Source organism: Leguminivora glycinivorella, chromosome 12, assembly GCF_023078275.1.
Source record: "Leguminivora glycinivorella isolate SPB_JAAS2020 chromosome 12, LegGlyc_1.1, whole genome shotgun sequence".
NCBI lineage: Eukaryota > Metazoa > Arthropoda > Insecta > Lepidoptera > Tortricidae > Leguminivora > Leguminivora glycinivorella.
In genome coordinates, this window is record NC_062982.1 from 2,909,864 (window position 1) to 2,936,267 (window position 26,404).

At 41.1% G+C, this 26,404-nt stretch overlaps 1 protein-coding gene across 1 annotated transcript; it reads left to right on the plus strand.

The window, feature by feature from the left end:
• The first annotated feature begins 1,508 nt into the window (after positions 1-1,508).
• On the plus strand, positions 1,509-26,245 carry LOC125231955. Its single transcript, XM_048137562.1, has 12 exons — positions 1,509-1,555; positions 14,565-14,681; positions 18,257-18,521; positions 18,714-18,887; positions 19,342-19,576; positions 19,960-20,214; positions 20,598-20,885; positions 21,092-21,258; positions 21,334-22,145; positions 22,329-22,555; positions 23,622-23,828; positions 25,038-26,245. The coding sequence occupies exons 1-12, from the start codon at positions 1,553-1,555 to the stop codon at positions 25,585-25,587; spliced, it is 3,300 nt and encodes a 1,099-aa protein (XP_047993519.1). The 5' UTR covers positions 1,509-1,552; the 3' UTR covers positions 25,588-26,245.
• Positions 26,246-26,404: the final 159 nt, after the last annotated feature.

The following is a 26,404-nucleotide window of genomic DNA, read 5'->3' on the forward strand; positions in this document are numbered from 1 at the left end:
AGGAAAGTGTCTGTGTGTCTGTTTGTTCGTCTTTCACGGCAAAACGGAGCGACGAGCGACAAATTGACGTGATTTTTTAAAGGGGAGATAGCTGAAGGGATGAATAGACATAGACTATATTTTTCTCTTTCTAGCCCCCCACTTCCACAAAATGGGGGGTGGGGTTTGTATGAAGCATTCCGCAATTTTGGAATTTAACTCGAGCGAAGCCGCGGGTAAAAGCTAGTTAGATATAATTTATAGGTTGGAATGTGCCTTTGAATTGACCTCTGTATATTAAGCGTCCATAGGCTACGGTGGTTGTGTAATAGTGGCTGTGTCGGCCGGGTCGCGCCTGCAAGTGAGAGATTCCTCTCGCGCCGCACGTAGGGCAGAGGCCGGGCGCGCACTGAGGGTTCACTGTAGGGAAAATCTGGACAAAAAACTTGAATTTAAAAAATTATTAGAATACATCACGATAAGAAGGGTTCCTCAGAGTGACCTCTATTGTTGACATACAAAAGGAAAGCAGGTTTCGATGGTACAACCATATAATGAGACGAGATTATAGTTTCTCTTTTAAATTCCCATTAAATATTTTCACAAAATCCTCGGGAAGAGGAAGACTTATGGTGGCCTAAAGATGAAAGGCCAGAACCTAAAACTATGACGGCCCAAGATCGAGTGTCTTGGTCCTCAGATAAAACTGAAACTAAGGGAAGGAGTTAGAAAAAGACTAGGTATAATTAAAAAATAATATTTATATTTGATCTTCATGTGCAAGAATCCTGTTAGGCGATATAACTTTTTTTCACAGGTGAAGTTTCTAACGCGAATAGTGATTTTTGACCGAACATTCGGAATATTGAATATATTCGGAATTTATATGAAACCAAAAAAGATTTAAATTTTTGCTAAGATTTAAATTCACGTTATTATATCGCTATAGCTGCGGAGTCTAGCCGCCGCGAGAACTCCCATATGCCTGAAGAGGGGCCTCCAAAATTGGCCAGTAACATGTCGCAGCAGTAGCGATATAATAACGCGAGTACAACCGTAGTTCCATTAATTAAGATTTAAATTTTGTTTTTATGAACTTTGTAGTGACGTTATATTAAATTACTGATGTAAGAAGTGCTTAACATCCGATCAATTTGCTGGTCACAACCTCACAACTGGATGAGGCTAGCTGAGGACCAGCCGGCGTATCATGCTGCCAATTTTATCACTTATCCACGTGGATAAAGCATCCGTCACGCTTTAGCAAGTATGTCAGTGTGAGAGTGACAGATGTCTTATCCACGTGGATAAGTGATAAAATTGGCAGCATGATACGCCGGCTGGACCCCTTAAAAAATTAAATTTTGCAACTTGCAAATTAATTTTATAGTAAATACAAAATGTTACTTATAAGTAGAAGGTCAACAAAATTGCTCCCAGCTGTGCGCCAACGAGCCCACCGTGGCCCGGGCCCGCGCACGCGCGCGACCAACCGCGGCGGGGCGCGGCGCTGCAGTGTGGCGCCGCTGCGCTGCTCGCTCGGACGTCAGCGAAATGCGGCCGTGTTGACGCGATGGTGAGTCCCGTGGTAGTGCGAACCCGTAGTTACACTTCTGAGCCCTGCGTTGGTGTTTAAGTGTATTTTATACCATTGTGGGCATCGTCGCGTTGTTAGTTTTATTATAAGTTCCCGCAAACGTGTTTCAGCAAGGGTTCTGAGAGATCCAGTTATCCCTGTGTAGTATAGTAAACAGATGATGAGATGGAAGTTGGGAATATCCTATCACGCGAAGATTATCATTGAGTTTCCATGAGTTCCGCGGTAGCGAACGTAGAGTTACACTTTCGTTTGGTGTTTAAGTGGATCAAAAGCATTGCATTCCCCACAAGAAATGCCAGTTTTATTTTAAGTTTCGGCAAAGGTATTTTATGGTGCCATGAGGGCTGTTATGTAAACAGTTTTGATGGGCTAAGTCCCTGCGTTGGTGTTTAAGACCATGCAAAGACCCTGCGTTATTTATGTACGGGTTAAGGGACTAAAAAATTTAAGATGGGCTAAAAGTAGCGAAGATCCCATCTTGCGATGATTTTCGCGATTTTCAGGGCCTCAGAGTTTTGACGGGCGTTCAGTGTTCATCGGTTTGGGTTATGGTGCCACAAGAGTTCTGATAAACTCTACGTTGTTGTCCTTGTTAAGCGTAAGGAGTAAACAGATGATGATGGAAGTCGGGAAGATCCTATCATGCGAACTCACATTGAGTTCTCATCAGTACCGCGGTAGTGCGAGCCTAGAGTTACACTGGAGGGCATTTAGTGTTTCAAAGTGGATCAAAGGCCTTGCGAAGATCCCAGCGAAACTTTGCGTTACCAGTTTTAGTTATTGTGCCTAAAGGAGTCCGGGAGACCCTAAGTTATTGCTGTTCGTAACGAGTAAAAGATTAGGAGTAGCGGTGATCCCATCTTCTGAAGAGTAACTTTGATTTCTTACTTGGATTTTGAGAGCTTTTGAGGCTTTTGAGAACCCCAACGATATTTCAGTATGTAAACAGCTTTGATAGACCATCAAATGTGAAGATACCATAGTCCAAAGATTCACATTGAGATCTCATGAGGTCCTTGCCGGCGGCTATATTTTCGAGCTCATATAATAAATAAATAAATAAATATTATAGGACATTCTTACACAGATTGACTGAGGCCCACGGTAAGCTCAAGAAGGCTTGTGTTGTGGGTACTCAGACAACGATATATATAATATATAAATACTTACATACATAGAAAACATCCATGACTCAGGAACAAATATCTGTGCTCATCACACAAATAAATGCCCTTACCGGGATTCGAACCCGGGACCGCGGCGCAGCAGGCAGGGTCACTACTGACTGCGCCAGACCGGTCGTCATAACCCGGCAACCTTCAAATCAAGAGTGAACAGGCAACTTCTGGGCGAGCTCACTCCATTGTAGGCCACGTCTTTGCCTTTGGCTAGTCTGTATGCAAGACTATGCCCATTTATAATAATAATAAAATAAAATGTGTACTGGGCTCTGCAGTGATGTTTGGATGTAAAGCCAAAGCCGGTGTTGCTACTGTTCTTCCAACGAACGTACTCCACCACCTTGTCGGCTCGGAGTAAATAGATCAAACAATAAAAAAAAGTGACCAAGCCTTCTATGGTCGATTCTAAAATCGAGCTAACTTCAATTTACGCGGCTAATACCCTGACTAGACCACAAGGCAATCGATTTCTGTCCCAAATTCTCGAGTGCCGATATTCAACCTCATTTATCGAAAAATAGTGGGTTCATTAAAAATACCTGTCTAATTTCAATAAAAATCGTACCTACCGGATGTATCGAAAAAAAAATAACAAACTAACCTAACCACAAAACTGAAATTTTGAAAAACCCCCGACCACGACATAGTGGTCCGATTTTCATGAAACGTGGCTAAGAACACTCCCGACTAACTCAGCTTTCAAACAAAAAAAACTAAATCTAAATCGGTGCATCCGTTCGGGAGCTACGATACCACAGACAGACACACACAGACAGACAGACAAACAGACAGACAGACAGACAGACAGACACACAGACAGACACGTCAAACTCATAACACCCCGTCGTTTTTGCGTCGGGGGTTAAAAATAAAATTAAAGGAGACTAGATAAACAATCCCATGAACATGACCATCCGTATTTTTTTAAAATAGAATTTTGCCTGTTTCATACATTTTTACTAACGCGATGCCGATCATTTCTATGATAACAGCCATTTTTAACCCCCGACGCAAAAACGACGGGGTGTTATAAGTTTGACGTGTCTGTCTGTCTGTCTGTCTGTCCGTCTGTCTGTCTGTCTGTCTGTCTGTGTGTCTGTCTGTGGCATCGTAGCTCCCGAACGGATGAACCGATTTAGATCTAGTTTTTTTTGTCTGAAAGCTGAGTTAGTCGGGAGTGTTCTTAGCCATGTTTCATGAAAATCGGTCTACTATGTCGCGGTCGGGGGTTTTTTCAAAATTTTAATTTTGTGGTTAGGTTAGGTTATTCTCGCGATTTCAGCATTGATTGCATAGTAATAGTTGTTCACTATAACCTCAAAAGTCACTATGCAAAGGCTATTATTTACAAAATCACCCTGTATAAAAGTAAAAAATGTTTAGTGTAATACCTCCACAAACACTAAGTGATTGAGTCGGGGGAGCCCGGGAGAGTTCAACCAACTCTCATGAAACACTAATGAATCGAGATTTGCAGTAATAAAAAGATAAGTTCTGTCTAATCTGACTCTGCAGACTGAAAATTGAATTAGTATGAAAGTCCCAAAAGGGAATTACATCTTTCAGCAAATCCCCGCGTTTTATGTAAAGAATAAAATAAATAATAATAAATAAATAAATATTTTAGGACATTCTTACACAGATTGACTGAGGCCCCCGGTAAGCTCAAGAAGGCTTGTGTTGTGGGTACTCAGACAACGATATATATAATATATAAATACTTATATACATAGAAAACATCCATGAAAGAAATAATACATACCGTATGCACGATTTTAACTTTTAAGATAATACATTCTCATGCGAACGTGCGATTTGTCGATGAAGAGACATCGTAATTTTTCCAGCAATTTTGGTGCAGCACTGTCGCGTTGAAGGAAGATATTTGCCCAAATGAAAGTCAGCTATTGTTAGTAGTCTATACTCACGCCTTTCAGAGTGCATAGTCAACGTGTCACTTACGTTACGTTACGAGGAAAACGAAATGCACTGTTGTCGTACTAATATGTAATAGCAAGAGAGAGCCTAGGGCGTTTGTAACTAGTCCACGTTAGGGCCTGGCCACATGGGCGCGTTGCGGCGACGCACCGCAAAAATTCTGCGTTGCGTTGCCGCGCCGCCAGTTTTTGCGGCAGGAAATCTGCGGCGCGGCACCGCGACGCAAGAACTCGCGGTGCGTCGACGCACCGCAAAAACCACAACGCAGATTTTTTGCGGCGCGTCGCCAAAACTCGCGTTACGTCGCCGCTCCTCAATAACAATACACGGTGCAGAACTTCACGATCAGTCTTTATCCAGACATGGATCAAAATAGTCTGTTTATTTAAAAAAATGTTATAATTCTCACAAGAACATAAAATCATTTATAAATAAATAATTAAAAAATGTTAGTCTAAACTTTGACAATTACTTATACAGGTTGTATTTGGATAGCGGGTCAGTAAAGTAGAAGACCATTTTAAATTTATGAAAAATGGCGTTTACCTACATATTTTTGGAAAAACATACAGGGTGCGAGAAAAAGGTAATTTTTCACAAACTTTTTTTTTGACGCCAATCGATCCCATTTCTATTAAGGATCAAAAGCTTGTATGAGACCAAAATAAGATTTCTGGCTAGAAAATCCACAAATCGAGAAAAACGATCCCCATACAATTTGTATAAAAAAATATTTTTTTATTTTCTCATAAAATTTAATGCCTAACGATTCCATTCTTATTCAGTAGGCATCAATAGTTTCCTAGTTGTCAACTTACGATAATGTATTAAAAGCCGCAAATAAAAAAAACCTATACATTGATCACTATGGAAAAAGGTAGGAGAGCACTGTAAAAATAATGAAAAAATCTATCACCATTTTTTTTAAATATGAAACAACCTAATTAAAAAAGATGATTTTTAGTAGCATAATTCGAAATTTGCTTAGTATTCTGTCGTGAAAAACTGTACTAAATCTACTATTAATTAAATGTTTGTGATGTTCAGAAAAAAAATCATCACCAAGCAAAGAAGGGTTAAATATAAATAACACGAAGTTTAATTCGCACAAAACAGTTCACAATTATTTTGCGAGTAGCGGCGAGGCACCGCGAGTTGCCGCAAAAAATCTGCGTTGCGGTGCCGCACCGCGGGTTTTTGCGGTGCGTCGACGCACCGCGAGTTCTTGCGTCGCGGTGCCGCGCCGCAGATTTCCTGCCGCAAAAACTGGCGGCGCGGCACCGCAACGCAGAATTTTTGCGGTGCGTCGCCGCAACGCGCCCATGTGGCCAGGCCCTTACAATCGCTAACGGTACATAACTAGAGCTTTCTCTATCGGTCTTCTATAGCGGCGCGCCAGAGCCACGGTACCGTAGCCAAGTGCACAAACGCTTACGATAATATCGTTATCGTGAACAGCTATCTCCATCGCTCTTCCGTATTGGCGCAACGAGAAAGACTGCGTTTCGATCGGCGTCTAGCTTCAACGATTTTCATTCGGCTAGCCGGCTGATTGCGTTTTGATTGTCACGTAGTGTCAACGAATGTCGCTCTAGGTTGGCTGGTGTGTCAATGGCATATATCATTATATACATGATTTCGTAGTTCTTACGTACATAGCACTGTTCCGCTCATACACCAGTGGGGTATTTCACCTAGTGACATTGACACTTGACACTGACAATTCTGTGCCTATACAACCTTCAAATCAAGAGTGAACAGGCATCTTCTGGGCGAGCTCACTCCATCGTAGGCCACGTCTTTGCCTTTAACAAATGAACCATAATTTATTATAGGACCAAGTTACACAGAAACTTATATAACATATCTATAAAATATTTGTTTATAATATCTAGTCTAAGATATGTGGGAGGGCAGCACCGTCGTCAAAGCCGAGCCATCGGGTGATGGCCTTGAAGCGGTGGCGTGTGCCTCGGTTGCACATGCACACTTTGCCTTTGACTAGTCTGTGGCCAAGAGTAAGCCCATTTATAATTTAAAAAAAAATCTGGGTTGATAAGGAACATTGTTAGGTACTCAGCATCAACACTTTCTTGTTGAACAGGCAATTTTTCATACATGAATAGTATGAAAAAAAAAGTATTATTAAACTGCAGAAGAAGCAAGGTCCCCTTCATTAATCTTACACGAATGAAAACATCGTTCTTTTATCACATTCAAAATTAAATTTGCCAAGATTCATCTCTCCCGTAGCTCCATGTCTCCCGAACTCCCCTAACTCAATAATTTGCGGGTGTCGAATGGAAATGAGTTAGGCCAATTAGAGCGACAACATGGTCTGGTTTACCCCGTGGAAGGGGGGAAGTATACAGGGTGAATTTGTAAGTACTAGAAAAACTTTGCATAGTTTTATTTGTGTGATGAGCAGTATATAAGTATGTATTAATCTATTTAAGTATGTATATCGTAGCTTAGCTTTGCTTAGTTTGGGGCTAAGTTGATCTGTGTAAGGTGTCCCCAATATTTATTTTTTATATTTATTTATATAGTGACTTTTGAGAGTTTTGAACAACTTTTATTTTGGAACCAATGCATATAGTCACATTCAGTTCAATCGCAATCTAAGTTGAACGAGCTTAAGCGATAACACAGATAAACACGTAGGTATAAGTACAAACAAACACCATATAGTATTTCCAGCACTCAGCGTCATAAAACCCATGATAACTTAGGAAATTCAAACTTTTATAGCAATATTTTATAAGAGAAATACAGTGTGAAGTGTGTGTATTCCTGATATGGGTTATTAGTGTATATGTACCTTAACATACGCGAAGCGCTGGTGGCCTAGCGGTTAGAGCGTGCGACTTTCGATCCGGAGGTCGCGGGTTCGAACCCCTGCTCGTAGTGCTCGTACCAATGAGTTTTTCGAAACTTATGTGCATTTGATATTTGCCAGTCGCTTTTCGGTGAAGGAAAACATCGTGAGGAAACCAGACTAATTCCAATAAGGACTAGTTACCCTACGGGTTGGAAGGTCAGATGGCGGTCGCTTTCGTAAAACTAGTGCCTACGCGAAATCTTGGGATTAGTTGTCAAAGCGGACCCCAGACTCCTATGAGCCGTGGCAAATACCGGGATAACGCAAGGAGGATGATGAAGTATCTTAACATACGCGAAAACTCAACATTTTCGTGTAACTTTCGTGATTTCCATCCACAAATGAAAAAAACTCCACAATAGCCTTGAGGCTTCGCGGCGCGCAATTATTCCCGCTCGTAAAACGTAAGCCTGCGGCCGGCAATATTGCGCGAAAGGTCAACTTTACCACTTGATACAGATTCTGTAACATTGTGGTGCTATAAAACATAGGGTATACTTTCTATGTTGTATGTGTGAGTGACGTGTTCGAATAGGCGTTTGTTTTGTTTGTGTTACTAATTTTAAATATGTGTTCTCTATTCGAACACGTCACTCACACATACAACAGGTGACTTTCTTAAGATTTTCTTACATAACCTTTGTAAAAGTTTTATAAAGCAATGTTTCTACTCGTCGACCTTAATCTGTCAATTAGGACACCACAGACTAAACTATACGTGCTGCACTTAGTCAACTATAATATTTCATTATATTTCACTTTAGTTAACTGATAAATATTCAAAAATAGAACTTCATAGAAGTTCTATACTAAATTGCGATACCTGGCAATTTTTTCTGTATCTGAAAAACATTTTTTTTTATCTATCGCGTTATCGACCAATCATGAGACGGTTATTAGAAACAATTGGTTGCCAGGTAATTCGATGTTGATACAATGGTGAACAACGCTATTTATATTAATTTTGATGATATTTTTCGTCCATTGATGAGGAAGATGATGACTCATAGAAAAAGTATTGTATACAATAGTGATATAATTAAGCTTTTCACTCTCGTACCGCACTATTAGGCCACTCAGCAAACTTCGTGGCCTAAACATGGTACTCGACTGAAAAGCTTTGTATTAATATATCACGATTGTATAAAATACTATTTGCGATTTTAATCGACTTAAAAGCATGCAACTTATCAATAACCTAACCACAAAGATAAAATTAAAAAAAAAAACTCCGAACCGCGACATAGTGGCCGATTTTAATGAAACATGGCTAAGAACACTCCCGACTAACTCAACTTTCAAACAAAAAAAAACTAAATGGAAATCGGTTCATCCGTTCGGGAGCTACGATGCCACAGACATACAGACAGACTGACTAACAGACAGACAGACACGTCAAACTAATAACACCCCGTCGTTTTTGCGTCGGGGGTTAAAAAATCAGTGCTACGCAAAGTTACTCAACAGCCTGATTCGAAGTTTAAAATACGTCAAATATTAGCTATAGTTACGACAATGATCAGCTATGTCAGTGCCAAAAGTGACGTTTTTGTTTCAAGAACATGTTATCTTTTTTTAGCGAGAATCGTGCCTAGGTGTGCCTTAAAGGGGTAGACAGAGCACATGAAATCGCTCAAGTTTCAGTGTTCAAGTTGGCAAATAAGGGGTCGAGAAAAAACGAAATTGTGACATTGCAGTGATAGGTTGCCAGCCTCTCGCCTGCGCCACAATTTAACCCTTAACCCACAGTCGACTTTTACGACACCCACGGGAAGAAAGAGGGTGGTTAAATTCTTAACCCGTCACCACACGGACAACATCTAATTATAAGTCTGTTAAAATACATATAATTTATAAATTGTTAACGGAATAGTGGCCGCTTAAAAATGGAAGAAGCGCTTCCCATCCGTTAGCTCGTTGGGTGGACGTCATCCGGAAAATTGCGGATCACGACTTGATGAGACCACAGCTCAGGACCGGGACAAGTGGCGTACTAGAAGAGAGGCCTATGCTTATCAGCTGTGGGCAATAAAGGGCTGATAATGCCCGCTGAAAGTGCCGCCCACCCCCTCTCGGTACCTCACAGTTACCGCCTGTTGAAAACGCGAACAGTCGTATCTCACTCATACAAGAATAGTACGCGTTCACCTACACGAGCTTAGACTGTGTGCTAGGAACGCACCTCATTCATTATATTTAATCGCCAGTGTCCGAGGTGTGCTGGTGTTTATTATCAACTCACCAAATGCTATAGAGATGTACCTTGGGCAATGAACATGCGAAGAACAATACTTTCCATGATAACAATTGCAATTCTGGAAACTTCTCTTAGTTGCATTATATTAGGATTGGCCCGTGGATGTGTTGGAGGTAATATTAAGTGCCGGGTGTCGCTCGGCTTCTCGCTAAACGCTTTCCTCTACATAGCTGTTAGATTGTAAGCGAAACGCATAACAATCAGTACCAAGAACCTATACAAAAAATACGCACTAAGCGTTTCGCTTCAACATTTATTTTGCGAACCGCCAAGGAGTGGAATGCCCTGCCTGAGTCTGTGTTTCCACATGAGTACCTACAATCCAGGCGGGCAATTATGGTCGGTATCGTACTTACAAATAGTGCGATAGGGACGGCCCGATGTTTTATCATTTATCGCGCGACCATGATTGCCCGGCAGGCCTCTTTAAAGCAAGAGTAAATAGGTATCTCATAGGTAAGCGTGCTCCACCGTAGACCGCATCATCACTTACCATCAGGTGTGATCGTGGTCAAACGTCTACCCATTTATACTAAAAAAAAAAAAAACACCTTTTTGGCACTTAATTAACCTTTCTGTACTTAAGTAATTGCTTCAGAAAGTTTGAGTATCTCTTTGAAATAAATACGTACTTGTTCAAAACTTGAAATGAGAACTACCTAGCAGTGGCGGGGCGTCAAAATTTTCGTTGGTAAAGCCGGAGGGGTTTTTGGCATCTGTTTTGTATGGACTTCTACAGATACTAGAGAATTTTAGGGAACTCGTTGGGAATCGAGTTGTATCGATGCTCCGCCACTGCTACCTAGCGATAAAATTATCTCGCCATTCTCCTACTTTGTTTACTAACTAGTTAGTTTCTCATTTAAATAACTCATTTAAAACTTATTCTACTGCATACTTTTGCTAGTTCGAATTTATAAGACTAGATTTTGCCCGCGGCTTCGTTTTTTTTTTATATTATAAATGGGCTTACTCTTGACCACAGACTAGCCAAAGGCAAAGACGTGGCCTACGATGGAGTGAGCTCGCCCAGAAGATGCCTGTTCACTCTTGATTTGAAGGTTGCCGGGTTATATGAGCTCGGAAATATAGCCGCCGGCAAGGAATTCCACTCCTTGGCAGTGCCACATCTCGGACAGTGGCGATCAAATATATGAAAAAGGCACGTTCCTAGCACACACTCTAAACTCGTGTAGGTGAACGCGTACCATGCTTGTATGAGTGAGATATGACAGGTTGACTGTTCGCGTTTTTGACAGGCGGTAACTGTGAGGTAACCGAGAGGGGGTGGGCGGTGCTTTCAGTGGGGAGCGGGAGTGGCCATACTGTACGATAGTACTCTTTATTATACTGTGGCAGTGCGCATAAGAAAAGAAGAAGCAAAGCGCTTCGTGCGGATTAAATTCATACACACTTCATTCATACTCATACAAACTTTTACCCCGAAGTGGGGTGTTAGAAAGAGACAAAAAGTAGCCTGTCTCACTCTTCATACCTTCAACTATCTCCACTTAAAAAAATCACGTTAATTCGTCGTTCCGGTTTACCGTGAAAGACAAACACACACCTTCCAATTTATAACATTAATATCATCATTGGCCTTAACGTCTATCGCAAACGAAATGGTGTAACATTCGAGAGGCATTTTTTCAGTATTAATATAACTAGCTTTTGCCCGCGACTTCGCTCGCGTTAATTTCGAAAATTGCGGTATACTCCATACAAACTTCCACCCCCCATTTTACGAAAGTGGGGGGTTAGAAAGAGACAAAAGCTAGCCTATGTCACTCTCCATCCCTTCAACTATCTCCACTTAAAAAATCACGGCAACTCGTTGCTCCGTTTTGCCGTGAAAGACGGACAAACAAACAGACATACACACTTTCCCATTTATGATATTAGTATGGATATAATGGATATGCTGTGGCCCGTGTGACGAATATGGCTGTGTGTGCCCGTGTGGTGACGGGTTAAGAATTTCACCACCCTCTTTCTTCCCATGGGTGTCGTAGAATTCGACTGTGGGATATGGGTTAAATTGTGATGTATTGTGGCGCTCAGACCCTACACTAAAACTTTTTGAGATTTTGGAATAGCGTTACTTGAGAAGACGCCGTCCATCCCCTCAATTTTTATTTCTTATAGGTATAAAAAAATTAGAAAAAAGGAAGCAGAAATTTATTCAGAAAACGCTTTAATTTAGGAATTACATAGATAGTACGACTAATCTATTGTTAAGCGTCAGCGTCACTGAAAGGGTCTCCATTCAGCTTAATGTCAAGATAGTTAAGGTTATTTCGACAATTAAGTCTTTACAAATTTTTCTTAAAAGTAAAACTGTATCCTATTTCACAACAGTGACAATTGTCGCCCGACAGTGACACTGCGCTGTTAATTGCCTGTTCAACTAGGAAATATTGACGTTGAGTATATAACAATGTTACTTATCAACCCAGAAATATTTTTTTATACTAGTCGGTGGCAAACAAGCATACGGTCCGCCTGACGGAAAGCGGTCATCGTAACCTATATGGAAACCTGCAACTCAAAGAGTGTCACATGCGCGTTGCCACACCCCATTAGAAACTTGTACACTCCCTTTTGCTGTGTTAAGTATAAGTACACAGCAAAAACCGGTCAAGAGCGTGTCGGGCCACGCTTAGTGTAGGGTTCCGTAGTTTTCCGTATTTTTCTCAAAAACTACTGAACCTATCAAGTTCAAAACAATTTTCCTAGAAAGTCTTTATAAAGTTCTACTTTTGTGATTTTTTTCATATTTTTTAAACATATGGTTCAAAAGTTAGAGGGGGGGACGCACTTTTTTTCCCTTTAGGAGCGATTATTTCCCAAAATATTAATATTATCAAAAAACGATCTTATCCCTTATTCATTTTTAAATACCTATCCAACAATATATCACACGTTGGCGTTTCAATGAAAAATAATATCAGCCCCCACTTTACATGTAGGGGGGGTACCCCAATAAAACATTTTTTTACATTTTTTATTTCTGCACTTTGTTGGCGTGATTGATATACATATTGGTACCAAATTTCAGCTTTCTAGTGCTAACGGTTACTGAGATTAACCGCGGACGGACGGACGGACGGACGGACGGACGGACGGACAGGCAGACATGGCGAAACTATAAGGGTTCCTAGTTGACTACGGAACCCTAAAAAGGAGTGTAGAAGTTCAAAGGAGGGCTCGGGTTGCCGACGACTCAAAGGACAATAGACGGAACAAATTAGTTCCGTAAGTCCTCCCGTCGTCAGCACCCCGCACCATCGTTGAGCTCTGACAGCCTTACTCACCGCAAATAGGCACAGAATTGTCAGTGTCGAGTGTCAATCACTGTGGTGAAATAGCCCACTGGTAAAACTTAGTTAGTCAAAGTTTTTCATCTTTCATCTTCACAAAATAATACTACAGTATTTCATTTCCATTAAGTACTTACCACTTAAATAACAAAGCGTTTTGTTGTTCAAAAGTTTAAGTTCAATTATGGTAAAAGCTCCGTGGGAAGGGTAAACTAGATCTTATTGGAATTAGTCAGGTTTCCTCACGAACATAAAATGACATTTCGCACATAAATTCCAAAAAACTCATTGGTGCGAGCAGGGTTTCAAACCCGCGACCTCACCTCAACCTCAACGAAAGTCGCACGTACTTACCACTAGGCGACCGGCGCTACCAAAATCAATAACAATTAGCTTATATCAATTGACACTGGCAAAATAGTCCCAATGGACTGAGGCCATTTAATTTTAAAAACTTAACTTAAAACATCTTTACAGTCTCTTTATTTCATAACAAATAACAGGTTTTCGATTTGCCCGGGTTCTTTGTGGAAAATTGTTGTAAGAGTAGTAGTAGTTTTGTTAGTTTTAGTTAAGCCTTGAGTAGCATATTTCGAGATTTGTGCCATAGTTTTTTTTTTTTTTTCCTTTCTTTAATGTCATACTTCACAATAGCTATGTGCGAATTTGCGCGTACATTTTATATATTGTCCATTCAAATTCTATCTGTGAATACCTGTAATTGGCTTTGTGTTATTATTTAAATTAGCATAATGTTATTTATAGCTGTTGGTGTTCCGAAAAAAATAAATAAATAAATAAATAACAATTTATCATCCAGATCAGATCAGAATTTGTCTTTTGAATTCTAAAAGTATACATTAGGCGTAGGTTTCCACGTGTATCTATTTGTAGCGTTCTATTTTTAGAAATGGTAGGTGCGATTCTCCTTATACTCACGATATATATTGATTATTATCTTCTGGTGACTAGTAAGACTAATGAGACTAATTAATAAAATAAATGTTAGATATGACTCCTGGCCATAAATATAATACTTACTCTCCTGACTCAACCCAGAGGTCGTGTGTTCAAACCCTGGCTCTTACGTTACAAGTGTCATGGAGCTTCAGGCCCCGTAGCCGAATGGCATTTCTCCGACGCCAAACGAAAGCGATAGGCCGCTGGCTCTGTCGCGCCAATACGCAAGCGCGATAGAGATAGATATCTACTAGCGCTTCGTTTCGTGAGCGTTTCGTGAGCGATTGTGCCATTCGGCTAGCCACCCTGGTGTAAAAGCAATATCACAAAATCACAATGACGTTAGCCGCGTAAGCTGAAGACCCGGCTTAGCAAACAGTGGGCTTGATCGCTTTTTCTTTAGTGTACATGGTATCTATTTCAGTTTATGTATTGTGTGTTTTTTTAGAGGGCGGCGGGCATGGGTGCGCGCGCGCTGATAATGGCGGCGGCGGCGCTGGGCGCGGCGGCGTGGGGAGCCGGCGGCGGCTGTGGCGTGGCCGAGTTCGCGTGCCGGAGCGGACAGGTACATCCCTATTTGTTCCTTTTTATCCATCACACCATATCACACTCGTTCGTAAACGGTGATATTACATGCCTGTATACTGATACGTAATGAGCTATTGTGAGTAAATAGCTGGGTAGGGCTTTCCACGACCTGTCAAAAATTACAACATGGCGGACGAATGTACGAAATATAAGCGTAGGTATTTCAATACATTTAAAATTCGCGAGTGCAATTAACATTGTGTTTATCACTAGTTTATCACCCTTAATACACTATGCTCAAAGGTTGACTGGAAGAGATCCCTTATAGGGATAAGTTCGCCTTTGTACACCATAACTATACTGTATTTCTATGTCCTAACTTGTCTTATGTGCAATAAAGTGTTCACATACATACATACTATGTAATATAATTAAAATAAGCTTAAAATAAGCACTTTTAATTTTTTGTGCCCATTTTGTCCCCGTGTGGTAACGTGTACCCGTGTGGTGTGATGCTGAATTAACCACCCCCTTTACTCCCGTGTCGTCGTATATGTCGACTGTGGGATATGACTTCAATTGTGGTGTAGGCACATCGTTCATTGCACAATTATATGCACAGTAATAAAATGAATTACATTAAGTAAATACTTACGTAATTTGTTTTTAGATCGGTTTTGATCCCCTTGCGAGTGTCAAAAATTTGCGTAAGTTCGTGGCATAAACAGCTGTATCTTTTGATTGGTGTTGGCTACCTCTAAGCGTTCCTAAGAAAAAGGTCTTGAGGTCTTGACAGACAGACAGACAAACGGACGTACAGACGGACGACAAAGTGATCCTATAAGGTTTCGTTTTCCTTTCAAGGTACGGGACCCTAAAAAATTGAAATAATAAATAAATAATAATAAAATAAATATTGGGGACACCTTACACAGATCAACTTAGCCCCAAACTAAGCAAAGCTTGTACTATGGGCGCTAAGCGACGATATACATACTTAAATAGATAAATACATACTTATATACATAGGAAACATCCATGACTCAGGAACAAATGGATGCTGATAAGCAATAATGTGTCAACCCACAAAAACTAAAAAAATGAGATTTTAATGCCATGTTATAGCTGGATTTTTAAACTTCTATTTGCAAAAATGACCTTTTAATTTTGAAAATTTTCACTATCCCAAAAGTAAAAAAATAGGTTAACACAAATCCTTTATCGTGTGTTGCCTGTTTTGCATTAATGTGTCAAGAACCTTAACTTATTATAGTAATTGGCAGAAGACATATTTAAATTACAATAATGTGTTAAGAGGGTTGACTCGACGATTTTTTTACACTTGACTCATTCTTGCAAAACGCAAAAAATGACATAGTTACCCACTATGAGACTTGAATGATTATTGCAAAATGATATTTTATTCGTTGTTTTATGCTACGACCCGTGTTATAAAATATAAGTCATTATTGTTAAATTATATTCGGGTCATAAATTGTTCGTTTTTGGTGTAAGTACCATGACACTATATTGTAAAATATAACTGTTCATATTAATTTATGTTTGAATAAGTTATGACTTAGTCCATTAGTATATTTTTGCACGTGAATGGTAAATTCAGTACGAAATTGAACATTTTAAGTCATGAATATACATATTCGTTATTATAATTTGCAAACATTTTTTACAAGTACGTGTTTATATAAAAATCTAATATAAGCTACTATTTTTTTATAATTAATATTTACATTAAGACGTGTTAATGTATGCATAAACATATTGTTTGATTTTTGAATACTTACTGAATGGTAGTTTATTATTTTGTTAAAGATATTTTATGTTTTGTTCTTGTACAAGTCATGAGTTATTCATAATTTAAATGACTTAGTCTATTTCTTAGCGTAAAAAAATATTTTATTGTATATTTTAGATAAGTAGTTTATTTTTTTAAAGATGATTATTTGGTTTTTGTAACGATTTTTTGTTGAAAAAGCACAGATAATTTAAATATGTGTCTAGAAATGATCATTACTGTAATAGTTAATTTATAGTATTTTATTCAACAGACGTTTAAAGGAGGTCAAGAAATATGAGTGGCGTACTTTCCACGAGTATTTTGGAGTCAGTTAAACACCATTGCATACAATACTTTTACAACGACCATGCACTTAGTTTTTAATAGTTTTTTTTAAATAATTCTCGCGAAATCCACACTGTTTCCTGTATTGCAAAGGTTTGCACTGTCAGCTCAGCTGCCCAAAGCCTTCCCGCGCACGCACGCAGTATCGTTAATGCAATGCGTTGCCATGATTACAGAACCAAACAATGCGTTTTCAGTTTTTTCGATACGCACAATCCTGTAAATGACGAATAACAGTTCGGGAGTAGAAAAATCATTAAAAGGTTTGATTAATAAATAATGTATTGATTCCTACATACCTAATAACATAAGTGACCATGACAGGATTAAAAAAAAAAAACCGGCCAAGTGCGAGTCGGGCTCGCGCACAAAGGGTTCCGTAGCAGCAAATATAATAAACCAATAACTTAACCAAAATTACAGTTAAATCAACCTATCTCAAAAACTATAAGAGATACTTTGATCAAACCAAAAATCGTTGAAAGAGTTAATTAGCATGCATCACCTCTATTTTTTTTAGAATTTTATACCCCGTAGTTATAAAAATAGAGGGGGGGGGACATACTTTTTACGACTTTGAGAGCTGATATCTCAAAAACCGTTCACTTTAAGAAAAATGTTTTTTAGAAAACTTTATATCATTTTAAAAGACCTTTCCATTGATACCCCACACGGGTATGTACATCGAAAAAAAAATTTTCATCCCTCAGTTACATGTATGGGGGCCCCACCCCCAATTCTTTTTTTTTACTATTTAGTGTCATAATTTTGTAGCGGTTCATACAACACATATTCCCATCAAATTTCATCACTGTAGTACTTATAGTTTCCGAGTAAATCGGCTGTGACAGACGGACAGACGGACAGACGGACAGACGGACAGACGGACATGACGAAACTATAAGGGTTCCGTTTTTGCCATTTTGGCTACGGAACCCTAAAAATGACTGATATGTTACTTAACACTTATAAAGTTAAAAATATGCATAGGTAGAGTATTTTACAACAACAATTTATGTGCTTTAACATGTTTATTTAAGACTCATAGATATTTTTAAACAATTAGCAAAAGTGGGTTAAGTATCATAACACAGTCTTGAAAAAGTTTGACGTCGTCGAACAATTCGCAATAAAAGAAAAGGGCATTATTTCGTCAAATTGAAGTTTGTTTTGAAATTAAGCTACAATAATCACTACTACTGAACGTATTATAGCTGAAAAACACAACAATCTATATAAAAACAATTTTTTTTAAGAGAAACACAGAAAAATGAGAAAAAATCTTTAGACGCCTTTTTCTCAAAATGGTTGGCGTGTGGGTTGACACATTGTTGCTTATCAGCATCCAAATATCTGTGCTCATCACACAAATAAATGCCCTTACCGGGATTCGAACCCAGGACCGCGGCTCAGCAGGCAGGGTCACTACCGACTGAGCCAGACCGGTCGTCAAATGACCCACTCTTTCACAGTGCGTACGCCTCGACCGCTTCTGCGACGGCACAGCCCAGTGCATGGACGGCAGCGACGAACCGCCCCACTGCTCGCCATGCAACCGCACGTACTACGGCCGCGCCGGCGTCGCCTACGCGCTCTCAGTCGGCGCCGGGGCCGGAGTCGGCGACGCGCCGCCGCCGCCGCCGCCGAGAGTGCCGTTTCTGTGCCATTTGACGTTTACCGCGGGGGGTGGGACACATGGGGACTTGGTTCAACTGGCGTTTGAGGAGTTTCGAGTTGGTAAGTAGCTGCTAAATATTTTATCACTGCTTCGCTCTGTAACTGCAAGTGTTATAGCGGCGCCAGAGTCGCCTATATGCGCCGCCGCCACCGAGAGTGCCATTTCTGTGCCATTTGACGTTTACCGCGGGGGGTGGGACGCATGGGGACTTGGTTCAACTGGCATTTGAGGTGTTTCGAGTGGGTAAGTAGCTGCTAAATATTTTATCACTGCTTCGCTCTGTAACTTCAAGTGGTATAGTGGCGCCAGCGTCGCCTATGCGCTGCCGCCTCCGAGAGTGCCGTTTCTGTGCCATTTGACGTTTACCGCGGGGGGTGGGACGCATGGGTACTTGGTTCAACTGAAGTTTGAGGAGTTTCGAGTGGGTAAGTAGCTAGTAGGTATTTTTCACTGTTTCGCTCTGTAATTGAAATTCTGTCGGCGCTAGAGCTGGAGGCATCGACGACTAAATTGCCGTTTTTGTGCCATATGACGTTTACCGCGGATGAATGTATGGGGGCTTGGTTTAGCTAGCGTATGAGAAGTTTCGCATCGGTAAGTAGAACTTTTAGACACTGTTTTTAGCAGCGTTTTAGTTGTATGGCATAATAATTGAAACTCGCAGGACCACCGTCTCCATTGAAAGTAAGAGATTGGGATATCGTTCAAACGCCCTTATAACGTTACATATGCATAAGTACTGAATATAAATAGCTAACATTATTGTGAAGAGAGTTTCGTTAAAACATGCAAATTGTCCCAGCCAAAAGCTACTGGTTTTAAAAATGGCTTATGTTGTATAATAACATAATTATATCTATCAATGTATTTATCATGCAGGAAGATATACCCCAGGCAACGTGGATGGTTGCCCCGACGGCTACATGCAGCTAGCAGAGCTTGGTCGTCCATTCACTGGCGGTTCCTGGTGTGGTGCGTCAGAAGGTGCAGCGTTGTACTACAGTGAGACAGCCACTGTCACAGTCTCTGTCAAACTGTTCAGAGCTCGCCTTGGGGAACCTTTTGGTCTGAAGCTGAGATACAAGTTCTTGCAGCAGAGAGATGCCGTTGTAAGGTGAGTGTTTTCAGAGTTATCTGTTACCGATTTGTAAGAAGGTATATGTAAATATTGATAAGGCTGACATCGTTGTTGATTTTCTATATTTTTGTATCTTGTGCATAATAATAATAAAGGCTTGTGTGTAATATTGTCTAAAAACGTGATATTTAGTTAATCACTTTGTGATAGTCGTTCTCGTAATGTCAATAATACGACTAGTTTAGATTCACTTATCTTTATTATAGAATAGGGTCTGTTTGGCATTCATCATTTGGTATATGTATATGCACTTTCTATGAATTTGTACATGCCACGATTCTTTGATTATCAGAATTTTCTTGTACATCTTAAAAATTGAACGTCGACAAAAATCAGACAGTGTAACCTTTTATAAACAGGTTTGGTGCACTAGAAGCCCCTTTAGAACGCGGAGCAGTATCGCCTGGAACCTACTGTACGCGGACCTACGAGGAATGTCACCGAAAACCTTGCCGCCTCCAAAGCCCCAACTACCCCGGAATGTACCCTCGAAACGTGACCTGTTACTGGAGTTTACGACAGAAGGATATACCGACTTGTAAACATGCTATGATATCTGTAAGGCAGGATCATTCACATAAGATGCAGATTAAGAGATCCATATCGATGGCCAGGTAAGTCTCCATAAAGTATAGTACTCATGTCATTTTCATCTAAAAGTTTGAAATGGAATCTGATTCAGGCTATAACTTGAGTAACAAAACTGCTATCATCAGGCCAGCCACTAACTAGCCAGTGATTTCTAAAGAATAATTGAGAAGCCAAATGTGCTTTCTATTGCCAATATCCACACACTCATATCACATGCCGTCATCGTCACCGTATCGAGCCAAAACTGTTTTCCAAGCGTCGATAAATATTTTTTTTTACATGTAGCATGGTAATAGTAAGACACTTACGTGTTTCTTCTACAATTCAGTCTGTTCTTCATGAGGTTTAAGGAATTCGAGGTCATTTAGTAAATTCAGCAAATGCAGTAACAGTAATGATTTTACAGCCTAAACAAGACGGGTCGAGCGGTACGAGCGTGGCGAGAATGCACAGGCGAGCGCGACAGACTAATCTTCTACGACGGTGCCTCAACAGACGACCCAGTACTAGTCGAGTATTGTGGCGGAGACTGGCTTCCAAGAGTCACGGCCCGTGGCCCGGAGATGCTAGTAGCATTTCATTCCTCACCGTATTCAGCGCCGTTGAGACCGCCTGCGCCACTGGCGCCGTTGAGAGGTTTCGAGCTGGATGTTGATGTTATATTTGCTGATTCAGACTCGCTCGACTATGCAAGGTAAGAAAACAAAAAAGGGGACACTATTTTGTGGTTCTAACTGTTCTAAGGTGGTAAGGGAATGCCAATCGGTTACTGATTTGACCCGCTGACCTATTAACTTAAATTCAATTTGTTTTGAAGGGAACTTTAAAAATCTTGTTTAAGATTCAAAGCTTCTCAATTACTTTTACTGAAAACCCAAGTCAAGCCAAATTGTCTTTCAGGGAGGCACGCAGATGTGAGTTTCATGTAAAAGCGTCATCTACTGAAGAAGAGGGTAATGGAACAGTGGCTGGCGCTGCTGGGCGAGGGCGGCGGGGTCGATTACATGCTCCCACACACACACTTCCACCAAATACAACTTGTACTTGGACTTTCCATGGTCGACCAGGTCAGTATTCAGGAAGTTGAGACAGTTGCTGTTAAAGTTACCTCAGAGGTTAAGTTTTTATTTTTACTTTAACAGGTGACTTGGTGTGGATATACTTCTCAAGTTTCACACAATATTCTTTAGTCGACGGTCGTCGCACAGAAAGCAGTGAAAGAGACGAAGAAGGTGCTATGGGACCGCCTCGACCTCCTACAAGTACTGCAGCGAGACCTATTGGAGCACCCTGTGGGGTTGAATTAAGAGTCTGGGATGGTGGTGGAGGAGGGGTTAGTGGGGAAGGCATGTTGCTAGGGCGTTATTGTGATGAAGCGCCTCGTCTATGCGCAAGAGCTGCCTTAGCTAACGCTACACGCTCCCCTCGCCCCTGTTCTCCACCTGATGGATACGTCTCAACAGCGCCTTTATTAGCTTTAGCAGCTACGAGTCGTTCCGGAACTGCCACTCATCCTTTACGATTCGCGCTGCACTATGAATTTATAGATGCGCGATTAGCAGGAGCTGCGTTACCAAGTAATATACCGAGAGTAGCACGGCCAGTGCCCTCGGCTTGTGCAAGGTTACTCACTCGTCCAGGAGAGTTATTGTCGCCAGGAAATGCTTTATGGTTCGGACGAGGCGGTGCTCGCCGTTTGCGCTGCGTGTACAGACTGCAGTCAGAATCTCATGTGGCGATAGAACTAGCTCAAGCTTCATTCGGAAGACGACCGCGTTGTTTCACTCGTTCAGACCCGGCTAGTGGCCGAATGAGGTGCGTACCAGAGGCTATGGAGCCAGAGGAAACTCATGCAGAAGAAAAGGAAGCAGACGAAGATTTTGACGGGGAAGATGACACGCCCATGCGTGTACCGCATTTGATGATTTATGAGGCTCCATGGCCGGGCTATCGGGTAAGTTCATTATTTTTTTAATTTATACTCCATAAAACTAAAAAGATTTGGAATAAAGATTAACTTAGGTATTCATTTTGATGACTATAAAACTTACCCTTTATCAAAATTTTGTGTGCTTCTCAATACAGTAGAATATGCTGTTATGAAGAAGCCAATTTTTTACACCAGCGTTAATTTTAGGTACCACTCGGCTGTATATGTGACAACACATCCGCGCCGATCCGCCATTCCGGCGCCGGCGCTCTCGAGCTCGTCCTAACCGCGCGCTCATTGGCCGCCGACGAAGATGCCCGCCATCTTCATTTCCGTGGGTCTTGGAGCACCCCGACGGCTCCGGCGTATAACTGTGCGGCGAGAAGGCGGTTACCTCCGCCGGGTGGCCATATACATCTGCGTTACCCCTACGAGTAAGTAGCACTTTCTCTTTATAAGTATAATTATTATAGTTATATTATTCTAACTTCATAATCAAACGCAATTGAAGAAGATGCCCACATTTCGGTGCGCAAAATAAAGATGCCCGCTTTCATTTCCGTGGCTCTGGCCAAATGTACAGAACTTAAATATAGAAGAAGTAACCGAAATAGGACTACTAGGACTAACACTAGACACACACCTCAACTGGAAAAAACACGTAGCCAAAATAACATCTAAATTATCCTCTTTCCTTTTCGCCTTGTATACTCTAAAATCAAACACAAACTTACCATGCGCCTTATCCACTTATCACTCGTATGCCGACGCTTGGCTTCGCTATGGCCTACTATTATGGGGTAATAGTACAGATTCAAACGACCTCTTCATTCTCCAAAAAAAATGTATCAGAACACTAGTTAATATAACACAGAGAGACACTTGCAAACCTCACTTTATCAACCTACGCATTCTGACATTACCATCTTTATACATACTAGAAATGGCCACCTTTGTCCGAAAAAATATGAATAAATTTGAATTCAGTAAGAGTACTCGAAGAAAAGATAAAATAGTCCCTCCAGAACCAATACTAGACATCTACAAAAAAGGCCCGTTTTACCAAGCGATACAAATCTACAACCAACTACCCACAAATTTCAGAAAAATAGATAACATAAACACATTTGTAACTAAACTAAAGACTCACCTAATCCAAAAGAGCTATTATTCGATACAAGAATTTATGGAAGACAGAAAAACATAATCTTACCTTTCCCGTACAATGAGTATTCCTAGTTTACAGTAGGTACCTAGTTAAGCACTATATTGTAAACCCTAGTTATAAGGACTTTGCTACACCCCACCGGGGTCCATGTGATTCTTTTTATATATATTGTAACACCAATTGTACATACCATGGTTCGCAATAAATATTTACTTTACTTTACTTCTCATTTGTAATTTCGAGCAGACACTTGCTAGTTGCAAAAAAAAGTCTAGAACGTAAAACTTCTTCCGTATAGGCCAACCATATCACCAAGTTTATTTTGTTCCTAGTGGTAATCGCGCCTCAGAATGCGGCGAGACCCCCTTCCTCCTCATGGCGCGGGGTAACCGCTCGGTATTCCTCCGAGTGTGGGGCGATGAATTACCGCTCACGCCGCCGCCGCCTCCGCCCGCCGCCGGCGCGCCGCCGCCGCCGCCGGAACCGCCGCTGTGTCACACCACTAATCGCGTGCTGGTGTACCATGCGCACACTTCTAGGTTAGTACAGTACAGTAAACAGCGGCGATTGTCATTTTTATTATAAATATTATTCGCAACCAAGCGCGTTCATATTTAATTTTTTTATCGGCAGGATGTTATGAGATAAAAAATAAAAATTAAATTCATAGGTATTAAATGATTGTATTGACCTTGGTTCATATTACATTTAGTGAAATACCTACTTAATGAATATCTCGAGATCCTTTTTTGTGCTGTTGATAAGCATGAATTTTCAACATTTATTCCGCACTCACAGATGTTTATCTTTATTAAATTACCTAAATCTCTTTCTCTGTTAGCCACCTTTATCTATTCAATATTTCATAAAATAATATAAGTAATGACATACGGATATTAAAATAACAATGTAGATCCCGGGATTGGGGTATATTGAGATAAAATATTCACAAGAATAAATTCTATCCTATTTATTACCCACTTCAAAATGTCTATGAATATTTCATAAGCTGTTATTGGCTCATATACAGATTTTAGAACAAAATGGTGTCTCCTGGGGATAAAACTTCCCAGCTTCTGTGTAATAGGGATCGGTTTCGTCAAAAAATTAAGTCTTTAATTACATTTTAAAGGGACCAACTGACTATTAGTATCGTCACACCTCGGACACTGACGATCAAATATATGAAAGAGGCGCGTTCCTAGCACAAAGTCTAAGCTCGTGTAGGTGAACGCGTACCATGCTTGTATGAGTGAAATATGACAGGTCGACTGTTCGCGTTTTTGACAGGCGGTAACTGTGACCTGGAACGAATTGAAACTTAAAATCTTGCGTGCCGTCCACCCCCTCTCGGTTAGGTAACCGAGAGGGGGTGGGCGGCACTTTCAGCGGGGAGTGGGAATGGCCATACTGTACGATAGTAGGTACTCTTTATTATACTGTGGTATCGTCATGTCAGTTATCAGCGCTATTACATATTGTTTTATACTGACTGGCCAACTGAAAGATAGTGCGCCATTTTGCAATGACCAAACCTTAATTAAATTCATTTGTTTTGTGTACTTCCTTCTCTCACTGAGCGTAAGGCCGATAGTGAACTATCATAGAAACACGATAGGCAACATGCCGTCTTTTTTTCTCACGTTGAATAAAAAAGGAAGCATACAGACCTATGATCTTATTATATGATAGTGTACTTTCGGCCTTAAGTGTGAGGAATCTACATAATACATGTTTCTATTGTCCAGATTGTTGAAGGCGATCTGCCCAAGTAGCAGCGACGAGGGCCGAGCGGTCCAAATATTCACCGACGAGTGGTGGGGCCGCGGTCGCGGTGGCGGTTCCGGGTCCGCACTACTCGTAGTCTGGGCCGCTAAGGAAGCCGGCTCCGCCCGCTTTGCCTGGATGGAGGTCTGGCGGCCGGCGGGCACCGGGCCTATAGGCACTCCTGGTGCCGAGCCAGTCAACGCTACAGCCATGTGTGTAAGAGGCTGTAGCGCTTTAGCGGCGTGTATGCCTGCCGCGCTTTGGTGTGACGGCGCGCAGGATTGTCCAGGTGGCGCTGACGAAGCAGCCGGGGCCGGTTGTGGTGCAGCCGCGCGCTTGCTAGCGGCTTTAGGTGCTCCCGCTGCAGCAGGCGCGCTTGCAGCGCTTGCAGGCGCTGCCGCTTTAGGAATACTACTACTAGCTGCGCTCAGAAGGCGTCGACGAGCAGATAAAGCGCTGTTAGCGGCTGGCGGACGGCGCGCCACAGAAGAGCTACTTTTCGACTCCAGAGCGTCGTCGGCCGCCTCCTGACGGCGCGAGCGCTCCGTCGAGTACATTCACGTGGACCGAGAGACCACGGTGTGACGGGGCGCTTAGCTGTATATACGCGCTGGTTGTAAATAGCGCTCACTGTACATAATGTGCTGCACGACGTGACGCGACGTCTCCTGTGATATCGTACCTTACGTTGATAGTTTTATCTCGTTATAGTTCTATTGTTATGTTGATCTCGGTGACGTGTTTATGTTCGGCCGATTTGTTTGCGCTCAATACTGAAACGGCGTATGTAATATGTAATTCAGTAGATTGTACGTCGTTTTGGTTAATGTCGTTGCATTTCACGAATGTATATTTGCTCTTAAGGCTTGTTTAGATAGTACGAGAACTTGTATGCGAGATTCATTAGATTACTGTATATTATTGGTAATCTTACCAATTGGTTACTGTAACATAAATCACATGCGAGTTTGCGCGCTGTCTAAATAAGCACATTATTATTGAGGTATTAAGTTTTAATATCGTTTGTTCGTGAGATGTAATATCTATACAATGAAAACGAATGGGGCGCGTTTTTAGTCCTATAAGTATTATATTCTATTGATATTTTTGAAGAACTGTCCCGTCCCTCGTTTTCACTTAAGTTATACGAAACACTGATTAAACACATAGTTCAAATTTACGAACTAAACTGAAGTTTGATTTCTTAACCCTTAGTGCGTTTTCACATTATCAGATTCGATATCGGATTTCGGAAGGATATCAAAGGCAAAAATCAAAGATGGCGGCTTAAATGTTTGGGATATCGTTCCTACATCCGATATCGGATCGGATAATGTGAAAACGCACT

Excerpts from the sequence above, each read along its gene's own strand:
- LOC125231955 (XM_048137562.1), top strand. Across the intron at positions 14,682-18,256 it reads TCGCGTGCCGGAGCGGACAG|TGCGTACGCCTCGACCGCTT; the intron begins GTACATCCCTAT and ends ACTCTTTCACAG. Across the intron at positions 22,556-23,621 it reads CATCTGCGTTACCCCTACGA|TGGTAATCGCGCCTCAGAAT; the intron begins GTAAGTAGCACT and ends TTTTGTTCCTAG.